Source organism: Eschscholzia californica, unplaced genomic scaffold (genome assembly GCF_041429995.1).
Source record: "Eschscholzia californica isolate CP2 unplaced genomic scaffold, dmEscCali1.0.p SCAF_5, whole genome shotgun sequence".
Classification (NCBI taxonomy): Eukaryota; Viridiplantae; Streptophyta; class Magnoliopsida; order Ranunculales; family Papaveraceae; genus Eschscholzia; species Eschscholzia californica.
In genome coordinates, this window is record NW_028238472.1 from 23,798,504 (window position 1) to 23,818,151 (window position 19,648).

General features: G+C 36.6%; 1 protein-coding gene and 1 non-coding gene across 3 annotated transcripts; both read left to right on the top strand.

The window, feature by feature from the left end:
• The first annotated feature begins 254 nt into the window (after positions 1-254).
• LOC147537891 (small nucleolar RNA R71) lies at positions 255-361 on the top strand. The gene has a single exon (XR_015226815.1). It is a non-coding gene; the product is annotated as a small nucleolar RNA R71 (small nucleolar RNA).
• A 1,913-nt stretch (positions 362-2,274) lies between these two features.
• Positions 2,275-6,722, top strand: MFL1 (Mitochondrial substrate carrier family protein). Of its 2 annotated transcripts, none has more exons than XM_086643245.1 (2): positions 2,275-3,685; positions 5,699-6,722. In XM_086643245.1, the coding sequence occupies exon 1, from the start codon at positions 2,414-2,416 to the stop codon at positions 3,665-3,667; it is 1,254 nt and encodes a 417-aa protein (XP_086499371.1). In that variant the 5' UTR covers positions 2,275-2,413; the 3' UTR covers positions 3,668-3,685; positions 5,699-6,722. The 2 variants fall into 2 exon arrangements, with proteins under 2 accessions (XP_086499371.1, XP_086499370.1); XM_086643244.1 differs by having other exon boundaries at positions 2,276-3,685; positions 5,659-6,722.
• The last annotated feature ends 12,926 nt before the right edge of the window (positions 6,723-19,648 follow it).

The following is a 19,648-nucleotide window of genomic DNA, read 5'->3' on the forward strand; positions in this document are numbered from 1 at the left end:
TTTTATCTTGTACTTTCCCATTTTCCTTTAAAAAGCATATGCCTCTTTTTGAGTTATGATTTCCTTCGGCTACATCTCGGTCACTGTTAACGGGTGTGTCCCAATCTTGGGCCTTTTTCGCTAATAGGTCGAGATACTCCCAAACCTCATTAGGACTTTTACTCATAAAATCTCCGTTGCACATCACTTCCACAAATTGTTTCATTTTGGAGGTCAAGCCATCGTAAAAGAACCCGATGACCCTCCATGTTTCGTAGTTATGATGTGGACATGAGATAAGGAGTTCTTTAAATCTCTCCCAACACCCGAAGAAGGTCTCCTTTTTCTTTTGCTCAAAGTTCATAATTTCTCTTCTTAAGGTGTTGGTTTGATGAGTCGGGAAGAACTTTTTCAAAAACGCCCTAGTCATCTCATCCCAACTTCTTATAGTCCTAGGCCTTAGAGAATGAAACCATATTTTCGACTTTTCTTTTAATGATAATGGAAATAATTTGAGCTTAGCGATTCCCTCAAGTACTCCATTATTGGGAGTATCGAGCAAATCTCCTCGAACTCTCTCAAATGAAAATACGGATCTTCATTTTCTAGGCCTCGAAATATAGGAAGTAATGAAATAATCTCAGGGTCTATGTCTAAATTGCACTCATTACTCGGAAATATGATGCATGAAGGCATGCTAGCCATATTAGGTTCAAGGTAGTCTCTAAGACTTCTAAGCGGTCGATGAACCTCATACCCATCATTCCAACTATCATTCCCATAAACACCCATTGAAGCACAATTAAAGCAAAATTCAAGCAATCACAAGTGTTCAATTCAACCACTACTATCAATAATAGACAAGATGCAAATGCACTTAAGCCGCTCAAATAGGTAGAGGTTAGGGAACGATACTAGAGGTGGTGTTTGTTACCACAATTTGATCCTCTTCCCTTTTCTTGTCTCTACCTTTTTATCCCCAAAATTGTTAGCTTTCGTCATTTAGAGCTCTTTGGGTGAGTACCTTCGAGAACACCAAAAAAATTTGAAAAGAAACTACGGAGAATAAAAAAAATATTCTAAGTAAATAAATAACACTAAACTAATGAACAAAACAATAAACGATATCCAAACTACTCAACCTATCCCCGGCAGCGGCGCCAAAAACTTGATGCACCCGAAAAGGTTGCACACCCAAGCGGAGGTATCAAGTAGTACCCGGTAAAACCGGAGTCGATCCAAGGATAGGTTGGTAGTTTGGACAACGAAGGGTCTTATCCCTCGGTTTAGATGTCAAATACTAACTTCCACTAAAAGAAAAAGGAACAAAGGTAAACAGGGGGTTTTGATATAAAAAGCAACAAAAGAAGAAAGCGAGTAAAACTAAACTAAACTATCAAAGTGAACGGGCGAGAGATTCGAGATAGTCGGAGGAACAAGAGTCGGGAGAGAACAAATAAATGAGTAGGTTTCACCGACCGAACCACATAAATCTCTTATGTTCCGTGTGATTGTTCTTTATTTGTCATTTCTTTTCTTGGATTACTTGATTCCATCATAACATATAAGATCTCTCACAGCTCTCCTGGAGAGGTGTTTATCAAAGGATGAATAAGAATACGCTATGGAAGAGATGCAAATTGGTCTACATGGGAATCACGACGGGTCGAAAGTTCTTGTCAGGGAATTGTTGATAGCAGGGGTACTACTAGCCCAAGACGTTAGAAGCTTGCACCGAATTTGTGAGGTACTACTGCCTCCTATGCTAGTTGCACACGAATGATCACATGATGCATCCAACTTCCCTAACCTTTATCATAGAACGTTGCCCTTTGGCTCAATGGGGTCTGGACCTAGTGGAACCTTTTCAAAAGGTCATGGAGGATTAACAATGCCCAGGTTGGGTAAATCTTATCTCGGGTCCACCTTCCTATGCATCAAGTCAGTACGGGGCTCCAAGATGGCGAGCTGGTTTCCACAGACCTCCCTTACTTCCCGAGACCCAAAGCAAAACTCTTATGAAAGTTATCTTGGTCTTCCTCCTTGGCTTTCTTATGAACCAGAGCAGGATTCTAAGTGCATAGGAAACTCATAACGACTTCTCGTGTCACGAATTTGGTGGCATGGTTCTTTCAGATCCACTTTCTCGATGACTTTAACGAGGATTGTTCCTCTCGTGTTATGATAAACCAGTTTTCTTCTGCCAAACACCAACAATTGAATTTTCTATGAGAAGATTAAATTTTTTTTCTTTCCATGAAAGAATTGATATTCACATCCTAATAGATTAAGACTAACCAAACAGACCTTAAAGTAGGTTGGGGCAAAAGCTACAACCACATGTAACGTGACTATCGTCGTCACTACGCTCCATTTACTCAGTGGTCGAATAATTCCCAAAATTTGAGATACTTTGTTTTTCTCAAGAAAGAAAATGGAGAACAGAAAATCAGCTTCACTTGGTCTCCAATATCCTTACCCTCTAAAAGATTTCCATAGTCTTTTCACCCAAGTTAATACCTTCCTCTTGTCATCTACCCCAAATCTCAATTCTCTTAACCCTAATCGAATCTCAAAGAGAAATGGCAAAATTCATACAAGAAAAATTCTCAATTTCTCTTCAACCTCCTTGGATGCCCACATTTCATCTTCATCCTCCTCCTCCTCCTCTCCCATTCAAAACCCAGAACTCACAAGTCCCCAGAAATGGCTGATACTAAAACCTGCCATTAAAGATAGCTCACAAGTTCAAGTACTGATAAAAAATCTATCTGTTTTTGAAAAGGCTATGATTGGTGCATCATCAGGAGGAATCGCTGGTGCTTTTACTTATGTATGTCTTCTTCCTCTTGATGCAGTCAAAACAAAGCTTCAGACAAAAGGGGCAAACAAGATTTATACTAGCACCATTGATGCCATTGTCAAAACCTTCCAATCAGATGGAATTCTAGGGTTTTACCGTGGCATTTCAGCTGTCATAATTGGGTCTACTTTCTCTTCTGCTGTTTATTTTGGTACTTGTGAGTTTGGTAAGTCTATCCTATCTAAATTACCAAATTATCCTTCTGTTCTTATTCCCCCAACTGCTGGTGCAATGGGTAATATTGTTTCTTCTGCCATTATGGTTCCAAAAGAGCTAATTACACAAAGGATGCAAACTGGGGCAGTGGGTAGGTCATGGGAAGTTCTGTTTCAGATTTTAGAGAAAGAAGGATTTTTAGGGCTTTATGCTGGTTACTCTGCTACTTTACTTAGAAATTTGCCTGCTGGTGTTTTAAGTTATTCTTCATTTGAATATTTGAAAGCTGCTGTATTGAGTAAAACTGGAAATGATAATTTAGAACCATTTCAGAGTGTCTTGTGTGGGGCATTAGCCGGTGCAATTTCGGCATCTATTACTACACCTCTTGATGTAGTTAAGACTAGATTGATGACTCAGGTTAGGGGTGAGACTGCAAGTAAGGTTTCAGCTGTGGTTTACAATGGAATTTCAGAAACTGTTAAGCAAATTTTGAAAGAAGAAGGATGGGTTGGAATGACAAGAGGAATGGGTCCTCGAGTTCTTCATAGTGCTTGTTTTTCAGCATTGGGGTACTTCGCTTTCGAGACGGCTAGGCTTACACTGCTTTATCGGTATCTTAAGAGGAACGAGTCTAATGAGATCAAGATGGTTGATTCTCCCACCTGATCTCCGAATTTACGGAAGGTGATTGGTCTTTTCCTTCTATTTTCTCTTTATATACATACTTCAGACAGACCCTTGTTGTTATTTATGCTGCTGCTACATTTGAATATGATTTTTCGTGGGAACTCATTTTGACTATGAGAACTCCAGACAACTCTTGAACTTATATAGCTAAAATAATGATATTTTATTAATAGTTGTGTTAGTAGACATTGTTTCATTCTTTTGAATCGACTTCTTCAATGTGTGTAGCTTGTTGTGGTGTTACTTCTGGATGTATATTTTTTCTTTGTCGACTGTGAATATTTTCATAAAGGAGATGTTAAATAAAAAATAGGTGGAAAAAGAAAATTCATCATGAACTTGTGGAAAATTCTCACTGACTTAAGAATGGGGATTTAGTTATAAACTAGCTTCCATTTTAGCATTTTTTTTGTTGTGTTTGTGTATGCTAGAGATACTTATAAGTGATATTTGAATATGCAGTCACTTAAATGGGTATAATTCTGTATGTATATCTTTGTGATGATATGTCATGTTAAAACATAACCTAACATTTCACATCTTTTATGTTTAAAGACCCAATTATGACTCAGTTTTGTAAGATATAAAATATTAATTATATTATTGCTTCGATGAAGCATACGACTATATGAGTCTCGTATTCCCATTTTGAGGTTTTTAGGGTGTTATATTTGAGACCTCCTTGTGGTGTTCTTTTTTAACTTATGCCCCAAACTTGTTTGATATTAGTACCACCAATCCACCATTACCATTATGCTTTCCATGTGACATAGGTTGTTGATAAGAAGGATGTTAGTTTCCTATTACGACTTTTAACTCTTTACAACTTAATCTGAATATAACTAAACTTGGGACCCGATGAAAATAGGAACACTATACCACTACTGACAATACTAGGCAGTAGGCACCCTTTTAGGATGCTTTTATTTGGTTTTCATGGCTACAGCAGCTGCGCTCACTTTTCAGAAGGTTCGGCCCAAACCTTTAACTTGGTGTGTAACTTGTTATCCTTCCCATGCGGGAAACATGTGGCTCGAAGGTGAGCAACTCGAAAATTATGTATACGAATAATTGGTCAACCTACTCCCCTGCTCATATCAAGGGTTGCAAATAATAGTCAGAACAATTCTTTTGAACTTAAAAGTGTCTTGATTTGTCCTTCTTTTGTGGCTCTCTGGCAGAACCTGAAGTGTCTTTGTCTGGAAACATTTCTAGTGAACCCCTGAAGTGTCTTTGTGAAGAAACATTTCTAGTAGCTGAAAGCTAAAATAGTGATAAACTATGAAGGTAAAATCCTCTCTTAATAACAGAAGTTGTAAAACCACATAAGCAAGAGTAATTCTGTAGAAATCAATTAGGATGATCTTATGCTGTTTTATGAAGCACACACACGGTATTCTTCTTGTTAGAGTAACAACTTATGCCTCCAAATCTGCCGTGATGCCAATACTCAAGTGAGATGTATAAGAGTTAGTGGTTTAAGTGGATGACCTCTTACGAGTAGGGTGTTGGAAGCTCCAAACAATCTATATAACAAATTAGTGAGGTTTTTAGCCATGTCAAAACTTGCAATTAGTAATCTCATTGTATCGCTAAACTTTCATCACCGGATTTCGTACGACTAATTTAAGGAGTTCTAAAGACAATTCCTACTTATATGGTTAAGCAACTTTGGAAAATAAACTACCCACTATTCACTCCTTAAATCTCTCAATGTTAGATGTTTTGAGAGTGACAGAAAGCTACAGGGAGAATCGAGTCTTCATTTTTAGGGCCGAATCTTCTTCTCTCCTCTCTTTTCTTCATTTTGTCCCTACTCTATCTTTCTAAAATAGAAGTCAATTATTCTTTAATCTTCATAGATATCTATTTTATTGTAATATTACAAGGTAAGATTCTGTAATTTGTACCAGTTGTGTTAGTTTTGGGCCAATTTCTTTTACTGTGTTTCTTTTACTGTGTTTTTTTAGGAAAATTTGATCGGGGCTTCTTTTTGCTGTATGGTGGTAGTGTGTGTTCATCTACGTAAAGGGAACGTCATCAAGAATTTTAGGGCAAGAGACTTCCCCGTTTTCACTTCTTTTGTAATCCCACTTAAACACCAAGCACGTGTAATCTTCATAGGTGTCATCAAGCAGACCATGTGAGTGTTATTGGTCTATATGTTTAGTATGCTATCGGCTTATTGAATAGGTACACCAAATGAAATAGCATGTATTCTCACTTTCATGATGGTTCGCACCTAAATCTCTATAACAACAATCAATCAACCTTTCATAGAAGAGGCTGAGGATGCAATAACTAGGGAAGAGGTGGAAGAAACAATTATGGAAGGTGCTGCTATACACAAAACTACAGTAATCATAAGTTTACTCCAAGATATCAAAATTCCTCGAATTCTGAAAGTCTTATCTGTTAGATCTGTAACAAAGTGGGTCATTCAACTATGGAGTGCTATCATAGCATTAATTTTGCATATCAAGGAAGAACACCAAGTAACGTTGTTCGATGCTTGCCGCTGCAAATCTGTTCGGGCTCATTCCTTGATACGCAGCTAATCATATTACACCTGATCAATCCAACATAACTTTCACGTCTGAGTATAATGGAGGATAAAGGATTTGCAGCTACAAATGGAAAGGTATAAGAATTGCTCACTTTGGAAATTCTTTTCCTACAATATAAATTTCCATCTTAGAAATGTTTCATATGTTCCTCATTCACCTCTTAACTTACTATATGTTCATAAATTCACAACCAAAAATGTTTTACGTCTTCCAAGGGCCAATGGAAGTTGGTCTCTATCCCATTCATCTTTGTTCTTTTCTTCCTTCAGCTTGAAAAGCATCAGTTCTCTTTGCTCAACAACATGATCATGTCAACTGTCGACTTGTACATATGTATGTAAATATATAGTTAATGTTGGGGTATAGATTTTATAGATTATCTCTATTTATCTACGTCTTTTCCTTGTAAGAATAATGAAACAAAATAATCAATGAAATCAAGTTAAGCCAAGCACAGTTTTTCTTCAGTCTCTTCTTCACTCTAGATCTTCAACATGGTACCAGAGTACCAAATCAAATGAAAAAAAGCTTGTTCTTCGTAAATCTCTAAATATTTTGGCTTATAGGCCCCTTTGCTAGTTGGATTTTCTTGATTCTTTCTTCTTAGGGAAAATCTGAATCCTAACTTCCTCTCTCTAAATTTCAGCCGTTTTGTACCGTTCTCTCTAGAATCAGCTCCTTTGTGGTTGTTTTCAAGCATCTTTTGCTCAACTCAATCTCTCAGAATTGTTGTTCCTTTTACTCATTCTCGTCCAAACTCAGAATATTCGTACTCGCACTTGTTGTTGGTTGCAGACTTAAAGTGAAGTCCGTTTTTCAAATAGAAACTTCTTTTGAAAAATCTGACTTAAAAGTCTGTGTTTCAAACAGTAACCTTATTATTCCAACTACTGTGTTGTTCTTTAATTTTCTTTTACTAGTTACTCAAACTTATATTATTTGCAATTTTACTTGTTTACTTGGTTATGACAATGGATGGAAAATCATACTATGGTCGTGGTCGAGGCCTCGAGGGCAAAGCCTTAAATATTGTAATAACTGTGATCGTAAGAACTATACTATTAATTATTGTTGGTCATTACATGGAAAACTAGTAGGGGCTAATCATGCTACTATTGAAGATGGTAAGTATACAGTTATTGAGGCTAGCTAGTTCAGGTCTAGAAGCTCTTTTTTAAGGAGGAATGCGAGTCTATGATTGAAAAGATATGTGTGCTTGATCTCTCTACATCCTCTTCCGCTTGTACTCTCTTGGCTTTAGTTGACACCTGTCTTTAGTCTGTTTCGTCTATTCCATAAGTAATCGATTTGAGAGCATCTGATTACATGGCAGGTAATCCCACCCTTTTACGAAACTTCAAAACTAACATGCCTCATTCCTTCGTTACGTTGGCTGACGACACCAAATCACAATAAGTTAGTGGTGTTGGAGTCGTCCGATCCTCTGAGATAAACCTCTCAACTGTTTTATATATACTTAAATTTCATGGTAGTCTCTCATATGTTAGTAAACTTACCAAACTTATTCAGTTTCCGTAACTTCCTATTCTGAATATTGTATTTTTCAAGATTTAAAGACCAAGGAAACGATTGGTGGGGGATTTGAGAGGAATGCTCTCTACTATTTCTAACTAATTGAGTCTATTATTTAGCACACCTCTTCTAGGCAATTTAAATGATCGTTCGCAATTGTTTACTACATTTCAATCCTTATATTCTGAAATAACAAATCAGTTTGATGCTAAAATGCTAGTCTTTCGTTCAAACAATGCACACGAATATAAATCTGGTGAGTTGTCCCAATTCCTAAAATCAAAGGGAATACGGACGTGACATGAAAATGTCACATTTGAAGCACCTAACTTACACTAATTAGTCTGTTTCGGGTATTATTTACGATAATTAATATATTTTTCTTGTTAGGTGGCTTACATGGAGCTAGACACGTAAGTCGGAATAAAAGGAGTAAATTATCACTTTCATCTCATGCGACCGGAATGGGAGAAAAAGATTTAAAAGTGATCAAATGACAAGTGGAGTCTATGATGAGTCCGACGACGAAAACGGAAGTTCATTCGGAGAAGTTATGAAAGAAGGAAACCAAGGGCCATTTTGGTCTTTTGTTGAAATTAGAGATGTAAGGAAAAAAAATGAAGGCACTCTCTTGATTCAAATGACAAGTGGAGTCTATGATGAGTCCGACGACGAAAACGGAAGTTCATTCGGAGAAGTTATGAAAGAAGGAAACCAAGGGCCATTTTGGTCTTTTGTTGAAATTAGAGATGTAAGGAAAAAAATGAAGGCACTCTCTTGATTTCTAATTGAAGCCCAAACTCAAAGCCCTAAAGTCTGAAAAAGAAGAACAAATGAGAGAATTTAGGAGCACCCCTAAGAGTTCAAGTCAAAATGGTCTAAAGAGGAAAACCAAGTCAAGGGTTTTAACCTTGGATATAACAAGTCTTTGAAGAAAGAAAGGGGCATCTTCTCAAAGACTTGATGTATCAAACCTTAAAACCCTTGACTTGGTCTTAAAGAGGGGTGCTCCTAATTTTTCTCCTTTGTTCTTCTTCTTTAGACTTTTGGGCTTTGGGTTTGGGCTTTCAATTAGAAATCAAGGGAGTGCCTTCATCTTTTTCTCCACATATCTTAGTTCAAGAAACAACCAAGATGCCCATCAGCTTCTTTCTTTCGTAACTTCCCCATCCGAACTCCGAACCGATTTCTGTTTTCGCCGTCGGACTCACCATTGACTCCATTTATTATTTTATCACTTTGAAATCTTTTTCTCCCATTCTAGTCGCATGAGATGAAAGGTAATTTTTGTTTTTTTTTATTCCGACTTACGTGTCTATCTCCACGTAAGCCTCCTAACAAGAAAAACACAAAAATTATTATAAATAATACCTGAAAGAGACTAATTAGTCGAAGTTAGGTGCTTCAAATGTGACATTTTCATGTCACATCAAACACTTAACTAAACTTCTTGTCTAGCTACACCCCAACAAAATGGTCGAGCAGAACAAAAGAACGATCCAATTATTGGTATTGCCCGTGCTCTTTTACTACAAATGAATGTTCCAAAATTATATTGGGGAGAAGTTGTTATGAATGTAATTTATCTTTTAAATCTTATGCTTTCTCGTGTATTGTAAAGGTAAATCTCCCTTTCAACTTTTATTTCCGAACGATGAGATGTTTTCCCTTCCTCTTAAAGTTTTCGGTAGTGTCTGCTTTGTTCATAGCATGAGTCCCAGTCGTCATAAACTCCATCCACATGCATATAAATATATATTCTTGGGGTATTCTCGTACTAAAAGAAGGTACAAGTGTTATAGTTCTAAATTGAGAAAACATTTTGCTAGTGTTGATGTTTTAGTTGTTTAGCATGTTCTTTATTTCTCGAAAGAGATAACTCTCTAGACACAAATTCTAATGAGCATGTAGTTGTTCCTCATCTTGTTTTTTAACATGTTCCACCGCTCTCCACTGATCCACAAATTTTTCCATCTACAAGTAACTCTGAAACCATTCCACCCGCGACTAATATCATGCATACTCATCGTCTAGAAGCTATTCTTTCTCCCCAAGTGACCATGGGCGTCATCTCAACTCCCTCACCATTGCCTTATTTGTCTATGGATCCTCCTCCTTATACAGATCTTGATGTTTCCATTGCTCTTCGTAAAGGTAAGCGTTCTTATTCCAATATCTTATATCTCTTTATGTTTCTCTTGATAATGTTTCACCATCTTTTCGTGCATTTTCTGATTCTTTGTCCTCGTTTACGATCCCGAAGTGTTACAGATCAGATCTTGAGCACCCTGGTTGGAAGAAGACCATGGAGGAGGAATGGACGTGTTGAATTTTAATCATACTTGGTCACTTCTCTCACGACCAACTGATGCTAAGGTTGTTGGACGTCGATGGGTATTTACTTTGAAACATAAGCCACATGGAACTGCTAGTCGTGTAAAAGCACATTTGGCTGCAAAAGGGTTTACTCAAACTTATGCCATTGATTACGACGAAACCTGTTCCCTAGTGGCTAAGTTGTACTCCTTTCGGGTTCTTATTTTCCTAACGGAAAATTTAAAGTGGCTCCTTCATCATCTTGATGTGAAGAATGTCATTCTTAATAAAGATCTTATGGAAACTATATATATGGCGCAACCTTCTGGTTGGAGTAATCTAATTACTTTGTGTGTCATCTGAAGAAAACTATCTATGGGCTCAAACAGTCTTCTCGTGCATGATTTGATAAATTTAGTACCATAGTTACTTTTCATGGAATGACCCGAAGCCATTCCAGTCACTTTCGAGGGGCTGTCATCTTACTCGTGTATGTTGATGATATTGTAGTTACAGGGAGTGATGAGAAAGGTACTCAGATCCTGAAACATCGTTTAGCCACTCATTTTTGTACAAAGGACCTGGGAAACCTCAAGTATTTACTTTGTATGTAAGTTGCTCACTCGAAGCTTGACATTAACTTGTCACAAAGGAAATATGCTTTAGTTCTCTAGGAGGAAGCAGCTTACATTGATTGCAAACCCATGAACCCTCCTATGGATCCAAATTCTAAACTTTGCCCTGAAGTTGAGGGGTTACTTGCAGACCCTGAAGTATATTGAAGACTTGTTGATAAACATATCTATTCGACTATCACTCGGTCAGATATATCTTATGATGTGAGTATCGTTAGCCAATTCATGGCTACTCATGGTCCTCATCTTGATGCAGTGATTCGGATCCTAAAATATATATTATTGGGACACCCGACCAAGGTTCACTATATCGTCCGAATGGACACTTGAATATTGAAGGATACACGAATACAGATTGGGCTGAATCTCCATATGATAGACGCTCCACAACAGAGTATTGTTGGGGGTAACTACCCCTAGTTGCTTGGGAGAGTAAAAAAGAAATTTGTTGTTACTCTATCTAGTGTTGGAGCAGAGTACCGTACTATGGCGCATATCGCATGTGAGCTTGTATGGCTAAAATCTTTTCTAGACAAATTTGGCCACTTCTCTGCCATCGCAACTCCTCTTTACCTCTATAACCAAGTTGTTATTCATATCACCAATAATCCAGGTTTTCATGAGCGTACTAAGCACAATGAAGTGAATTGTCACTTCAATAGTTCAAAACTTCAAACTAAATAAAGATGCAACCTTTTTGCTTCTTCCTCTAATTAACTCACAGATATCTTCACCAAGATTCTTCCTAAGAGTCAGTTGAGAGTATATGTAACAAACTTGGAGTTTCGAATATCTATTCTCCACCTTAAGGGGAAAGGGTGTTCAGTTATGACCTGTACATGTACTAGGCATGAACCGTGCCTCCGGCACAGACTATTTTGTTACGTACGATACGTGTGTCCAACAAAAATTGCAAGTAAGTACTCTCCGCAGAAAAATAACCTGGAATAGATTAATTTCTTTTATATAAATTCAGGAATCTACTTGTATCGATTAACTCCCCTATGAAGTAATATATAGTTAGGTTGTGGACTGCATTAGCTGTTGAGAATAGTTAAGTTTATATAGTTTGCATTTTTTCCAACTGTCTGATAATTTGTTGAGTGCATAACTGTTAATGCAAACACACAATAGACAAATTTTTCCCATAAAGAAGTAAATTTGAGAAATAATTTGCTAAATCTCGCTATATTTTCACAAACATCGGAAAAGAATATGTTTTTAGCGCTTGATTGATTGTCATTCATCAATTTGAAAATAAAATAAAAGAGAATCTGCTAGTGCAAATGATGTTTACAAACATGTTTCTCAAAGTCAGGGATGTGGCACGCAAACCGTTATATATGGCTCCCCACACATAATATGGCTTTTGGTTTCATCACTCTGTAGAGATCTGCTAAATAGTTGACATTATATTATTCAACTTAAGGGTAATAGTTTCGTATCGAAAAGTAGGTAAAGAAACATTATTTAACTAACAATTTCATTTCCAAGAAACCATAGGTATATACTCAAGATCATTATCCAGAGGAACTTTTAAATGAAATCCTGCACGAAAAGAAAAACGAAAGATTAGGTTTCGCATTGTCTTGTCTCGCGGTTTAATTTATTGTCAAATTGCGCTAAGAGTTTTCTAGCTTATGAATGTCATTTGTGAGAATATAACACAGTTATACTACTTATCATGATTTGGACTATGTTCATCGAAATTTGGCGTTGGAGCGGCAGGTTTGTTAAACAAAATGCAAAATTTGCATAAACATATGAATTTAGCTAGAGACTAAATCTAAATCAAGAAACAAAACTTTGACGCTAATCATTATCTCCAAATACCTTATTAAATACAATATATTAAAACTCTTCTGTTGTGTAAACCAATTATCTTCGCAAACCAACCTGAGATGTTAGTTTATGCATTTGACTCTGAAAAGCTACTTACAGATACAAATACGAAACTCATGTATTTGTGAACAAAGTATATAAACTGTGAAGACAAATGTAAGTGGAAAGAGAATTAATTTAGCTTACAAAATAACAAAAATACTTTGGGCATAGATATGCTTAACCCAGTCATAAAACACAAAGTGGGATGTTAATGAGTTCTTGACAAAAAGAATAGGTACAAAAGCATCTCGATTTTTACTTCCCTAAACAAAAAGAACTACATTATGTTATTATGCGCAACAGACTTGGGCTTTAGACGAATACGCATAATTGATATATTTATTGATAACTATATCCTCCTCTCTCGTTACCCATTACTCTGAATTTGAGAGTAGACTTGACACGTTAAAGATGGAATATATGACTCGTTCTGGATTAACGACTACAACAATGAACAATATGTGAAGTTATTGAAATGTAATTATCAATTCAAATGCAAAATACGATGGAAATTTCATCAATAAGTGCTACAGTATATTCCATTATATCTTCCTCATTTAGGTCACGTGATAGGTTAAGAAATACCTAGATATCAGCTGATTGATTTTTTCTCAAACTATATACCAATAAACATCACATAACAGAATGAAAATAATCTTCTCTCTTTCACAGTAGTATTGAATAATGTCAATTACAATGCTATTGCAAAGTTTCAAACTCTTTCATTTTCAAGTAACTGATGAAATTTTTTATAAGTGGAAACCAAAGAGAAAAGGAAGCATTAATGTACTCATCAGGGACAAAAAATGGGATCATCCGTAGGTGGTACACTGATAATTATTAACATCTTAAAAAACAATCAAGTCCTAATGATGTAATGTATTTGATGTAATAATGGAAAATCTATTTCGAAGGACAAGAAAATGAAAACACCCACATCTGATATAAATAATAGTCAACAATTACCACTACTATTATGTTAGCCCTAACAATACCGCAGTTAGACTGGTTTTTATGGTAATCTTTATTCTACCAGGAAGTTAGAACCTTGGTATAGGCTCACACAAATAGGCCTCAACATATCTGATCCTTGGATCGTTATAGGAGATCTCAATACGATTCTCTCTCCGGAGGATAAGCAAGGGGGTTCTTCCGAGTTTCCTCCTAGTGCTCACAAAATTAATCATCTTCTCGATAATTTAGATCTTCATGATATAGGTTTTAAACGTTCACCTTATACCTGGACTAATAAGCAATTCTCGGGTAATTTAATTCAAGAATGTCTAGACAGATCTCTTGTTAATATTCCTTGGTTGATGCAAAAACTTCATTATTGTTTATATCACTTGCCGAGTATTGGTTCTGATAATTCTCCTATCATTTTCAAACAAGAATCTAGGGTATCCGCTCATAAACCCTTTAAATTCATTCACACATGGATGGCACATCCTGACTGGAAGTCATTCATTTCAAAGAATTGGAATCGTAAAATCACTCCAAATCATATCCAACAAAAACTTCGTAATCTCAGCTCAAGCTTATTGACTGGAATAAAAAAGTGTTTGGCCAGATTGAAACTCAGATAAATACTATCACTCGGGACATTCAAAATTGTACCCAATTGAAGGATTATCATCAAAAGATCACTATTTTGGAGGACCTATATTGTAGGGAAGAGAGTATCTGGAAAGAAAAATCTAGAGATTCTCATTTTCATCTAGGAGACAAAACATGAAATTCTTTCATTCTCTTGCAATTAAACGCCAGCATGATAATAAAATTGTGTCTATTCGTAATAATAATAATGAATGGACTTCTGATCATGATGAAATTAATCAAATCTTCCACAACCGTTTTTCTATCGTTGCTATGACTTCAAATCCAATCCTATCGGAGGAAACTACCGACTTATTCAAGCCTCACATCTCTCCAGAGCAGAATGAATTACTTATAGCCATTCCTACGGATGAAGAAACCCATAAAATCATTCATTCTCTTAAACAAGAATCTGCTTCGGGACCGGATGGTTATCCTCATTTCTTCTATCAGAAAAATTGGGAAACCGTACATTCAGATATTAGCATGATGGTTAAACAATTTTTTACCACTTCCATTCTTCCGCATAATTGTAATCATACTCATGTTTTTCTTCTCCCTAAAACCAAATCTCCTCAAACTCCAGCAGACTTTAGACCCATAAGCCATCTTAATACAACCTATAAGATTATTACAAAGATTCTGGTTGAGCGTCTTCAACCTCATCTAAATGACATCATTTCCCCGTTTCAATCTGTTTTTCTTCCTGGTAGACAAATTACAGATAATATTATCATTGCGCATGAAATAATTCATTCTTTCAAAAAAATTAAAGGGCAAAGTAGTTATTTCGGTCTAAAGTTCGATATGTCTAAGGCTTTTGATAGAATAGAGTGGTCCTTTTTATTTATTATATTTAAACTGTTAAACTACTCATCTCATTGGTGTAATCTTATTGAGGCTTGTATTTATACTTCCTCTGCGGCAATTCTTATTAATGGTAGACCAGGTCCTATCTATTATCCTTCCCGTGGTTTAAGGCAAGGAGATCCTTTATCTCCATTTCTTTTCATCTTAGCGATGGAAGGCCTCAAATAAATCTTTTACGGGATTCCCTATTAACTTGAATTTAAATATCCATCATATTCTATTTGCAGATGACTGCATCATATTTGGTAAAAACACCTTTGATGATATCCACAAGCTTAAACATATCCTTTCTACCTTTTGTTCAACCTCGGGACAGATGATCAATTTTGGTAAATCTAGTATCTTCTTTTCTCAAAACACTCATCCAAAATTCAAAAGAATCATTGCCCCACGTTTAAAAGTCACAAATAATCAATCTCTTGATAAGTATTTGGTAGTTCAACTCCATATTGGTAAAAGGAAGCTTTCAGTTTTCTCTCAATTCATTGACTCTATCCAATCCAAACTCTCTTAGTGGCAGAATAAATTTCTGTCTTAAGCTGGTCGCTCTGTTGTCATAGCCACAATAGCAACGGCTGTCTCCCGTTACCAGATGCAATGCTTTGCGATTCTTAAGGGAATTTGCAAACGCATCGAGATCTCGCAAAGATCTTTTTGGTGGGGAAAACAAAAATATTTCACTATAAGAATAGGAAATCTATTTGTTCTTCTAAATCCACAGGTGGTCTGGGATTTCGTAATCCCTATTTTGAGAACCAAGCTTTTCTTGGAAAATACTTGGAATTATCAAGTTCTTCATGATCATTTGGAACCTAGGTTGGTCAATTCTATACTTGCTATTAACATACATAAATATGGTCCTGATCAGATGAAATGGAATCTAACAACTAATGGTAAGTTCTCAATAGCTTCTCTTTATAATCAAATTATGAAAGGCATTTCACCTAATACTACAAATGTTAAATGGCATTTCATATGGCATATAGATGTGATTCCCAAAATCAAATTATTTCTTTGGAAATGTTGTACTAATTCATTGCTGGTTCTACATAAAATAGGGCGATACATTGGCAAGCCAAATTTATGTCAAATTTGTGAAACACACATTGAAACTATAGAGCATGCACTATTACATTGTGAACGTGCTAGACGGGTATGGTTTTAGTTCAACATTCATTCGGAAAACATTATATCCATCCAAGAATGGATCGTCACATGGAAAACAACATTGAAAGACAATAACATTATTCATATGCAAATGTTTCCAATAATTCTCTAGAATATTTGGAAAGCTAGATGTAAGACTCAGTTTCAACATCCTAAAATCATAATCAAAAACACAATTGATACAATTCAAAAATTCCCAAAAAATCAGCTCAAGCAAAATCATGACAAAAGAAAGTTACATAATAATCAATTAGGTAAATGGCAACCTCCTCCGCAAGATCACTACAAAATTAATGTTGATGCCTCATTTAGTACTTCTACTAAACCTATAGGTATTGGAATGGTGATACGGGATCATAAATCTCGTATTCAAAATAACCGAAATATCAGCGCTCGAGAAAGAAATAGCGAAGAAGGGGAAGCTAAAGCCATTTTAGAAGCGATGACGTGGGCAATTTCGCTGAATCTCGACAACATCATAATTGAAGCAGATAATCAATCCCTCATCTTGCAATTGACTAAAAGCAAATCCAATGTGCATTGGACCTCACAGGTTGTGCTTGAAGAAATAGGACATTTGAAGAATTCTTTCAACAATATCACATTCATGCACTGCAATTGAAAACACAATTGGATCGCACATAATTTAGCAAAGTCAGCTCTACAGGGAGAAGGACTTTAGTTGTTTGTTCTTGTTTTCCCTGTTCAACAAAAAAGAAAACACATCTGATATAAATAAAATGACTTTTTTTTAATAATATAATTGCTCATTAGTTAAACAACTATAAGGGCTTTGATTTTCTAGCAAGAAGAGGTTAAGGAAAATAACAAAAGATCTGCTATAAAATATACTTAAAAGAGAGAAACATGTTGGGTTTTCCTCCTATTGGGGAAACCTAGTTGGGTTTGGATTAGGAAACCAAACCCGGACCCGAGTCGAGCTTCTTTAGGTCGGTGACTTAGGTCGGCTACTTAGGTCGGTGATTAGGGTTAAGGTTAGTCTATAAATACTTCCTTAATCTTAATTGGAAGCAAGTTACACAATTAGAAACGCACAAGAGTAGAAGGAGAGAGAAGAAGGTTGCCGAGAAGAGCAGGGTTGATCTGTTTCAGCGTGCGCAGTCTTCGTTGTTCGGAAAATCTGACGGTGAGTTCTTCTCCGATTAAGCTAAAATTTTGCAGAGGTGTTCTTAACCTGTTCATCTAGTATTTGTACGAACGGATCTTAGATTGGTCGCCGGAATCCTAGTGAATTTAGGGTCGTTTTAGACTGAACTGTTCTGGGCTGGTCTGTTCTTGCTTGTGAGGGGTTCTGAGTGTTTCTTCTTTGTTTGAGATAGATTCCTATTGGAGTTGGAATCTCGGTTGGACGTAGTCTCTAACTACTTCGCTATTATAGTTGATTTGGTTGGACTACGAGTCCCGTGGTTTTTACTTCTTATATTGAGGAGGTTTTCCACGTTAAAAATCATTGTCTTATTTTACTTTCAGTTCTTTGTTTATTGATCCCACATATTCTTCTGTATTATCCTCGTAACTAGTACAAAAGGAAAAAACTCTCGTTTCCGCTGGGCCTATTTGCCCGTTTTTCGCAACAAGTGGCATCAGAGCTCTAGGTTAAAGAGTTCTTTAGATTGTGATAACTTTGGTTATTGGTTTGTTTGTGTTAGTGATGGAAAATATGGGTAGAATGATAAGTTTGGATGGTGCTAATTATCATCTACGGAAGGGTAAGATGAAAGACTTACTCTTTGTGAAGGAATTTCACGCTCCGGTGTTTTATGAGAAGAAATCCGATGAGAAGACTGATGATCAGTGGACATTCCTAAATCGTCAAGTGTACGGTTTGATGAGGCGATGGATAGATGATAATGTGTTACATCATATTGAGAATAAGACTTATGGTCGTTCATTGTGGTTGAAGGTGGAGCAGTTATTTGCTAGGAAGACAGGAAATAATAAGATGTATATGATGAAAAAATTGCTCGAGTTAAGGTATCGAGAGGGAACTCGCATGACTGATCACTTGAATGTGTTCCAGGGGTTACTCACTAAACTATCTGATATGGGTATAAACTTTGATGACGAGATTCATGGTTTATGGCTTCTTGGTACGTTACCAGATTCTTGGGAGGTGTTCAGGATGTCTCTTTATAACTCTACTTCCGAAGGAGTTATCTCAATGGACCTAGTGAAGAACAGTGTCTTGAATAAAGAAACTAAGAGGCAGTCAAATCCCATTTCTTTGAGTTTAGATGTGCTGGTTACTAAGTCGCGGGGGAGAAATTCACATAGAGAATCGAAGAAGAACAGAAGTAGGAGCAAATCTAATAAATTTGCTAATGTAGAGTGCCATTACTGTCATAAGAGATGACACTTAAAGAAGAATTGCTGGTTGTTGCAGAAAGATAGTAAGCAAGGAAAGAATCAAGGAGATAGTGAAGAGAGAGTAACCGTTACCGAAGATGAGTTTCTTATACTCTGTGAGAGTGATGCTATTAACGTTGCATGCCATGAATCCAGTTGGGTTATTGATAAAGGAGCGACTACTCATTCTACATCATAGCGGGATTTGTTCTATTCCTATACTTATGGTAGTTACGGTTCCGTGAAGATGGGTAATGATGGTTTGGCTCAAGTTGTTGGCATTGGTAATATTTGCTTGGAGCCTAGTATTGGTACTAGGTTGTTGCTTAAAGGAGTTAAGCATGTCCCAGACATTCGATTGAATTTGATTTCTACAGCGAAACTTGATGATGAGGGTTTCTAAATCTTATTCGGAGGGGGTAAGTGGAAACTTTCACGAGGTTCTATGATGGTGGCTCAAGGTGATAAGTTTTCATCGTTCTACTGGATGAAAGCTAAGGTCTCCATGGATGTTGTTAATGCAGTGGAGAACGATGATGCCATGGAGTTATGGCATAAGAGACACAGTCACATCAGTGAGAAGGGATTGTCTGTGTTATCCGAAAGGGATGTCATTACAGGTATTTCTGGTTTGCAATTACAAAAGTGTGAACATTGTTTTGCAGGGAAACAACATAGGGTCTCGTTCAAGTCTTCTGGATCTTCTAGAAAACCCGAGATACTTGATCTGGTGCATTCAGATGTATGTGGTCCAATGAAGACAAAATCTCTTGGTGGTTCATCATATTTTGTCACGTTCATTGACGATCACTCTAGAAAGTTGTGGGTTTATCTTATGAAGTCCAAAGATCAGGTGTTGGGTTATTTCAAGCAGTTTGGCACATCGGTTGAGAGAAAGACAGGTAAGAAGCTGAAGTGCATTCACAGTGATAATGGTGGAGAGTATTCTGGACCATTTGATGCTTACTGTAGGGAACACAATATTTAACATCAGAAGACGCCACCCAAGACTCCACAGCTGAATG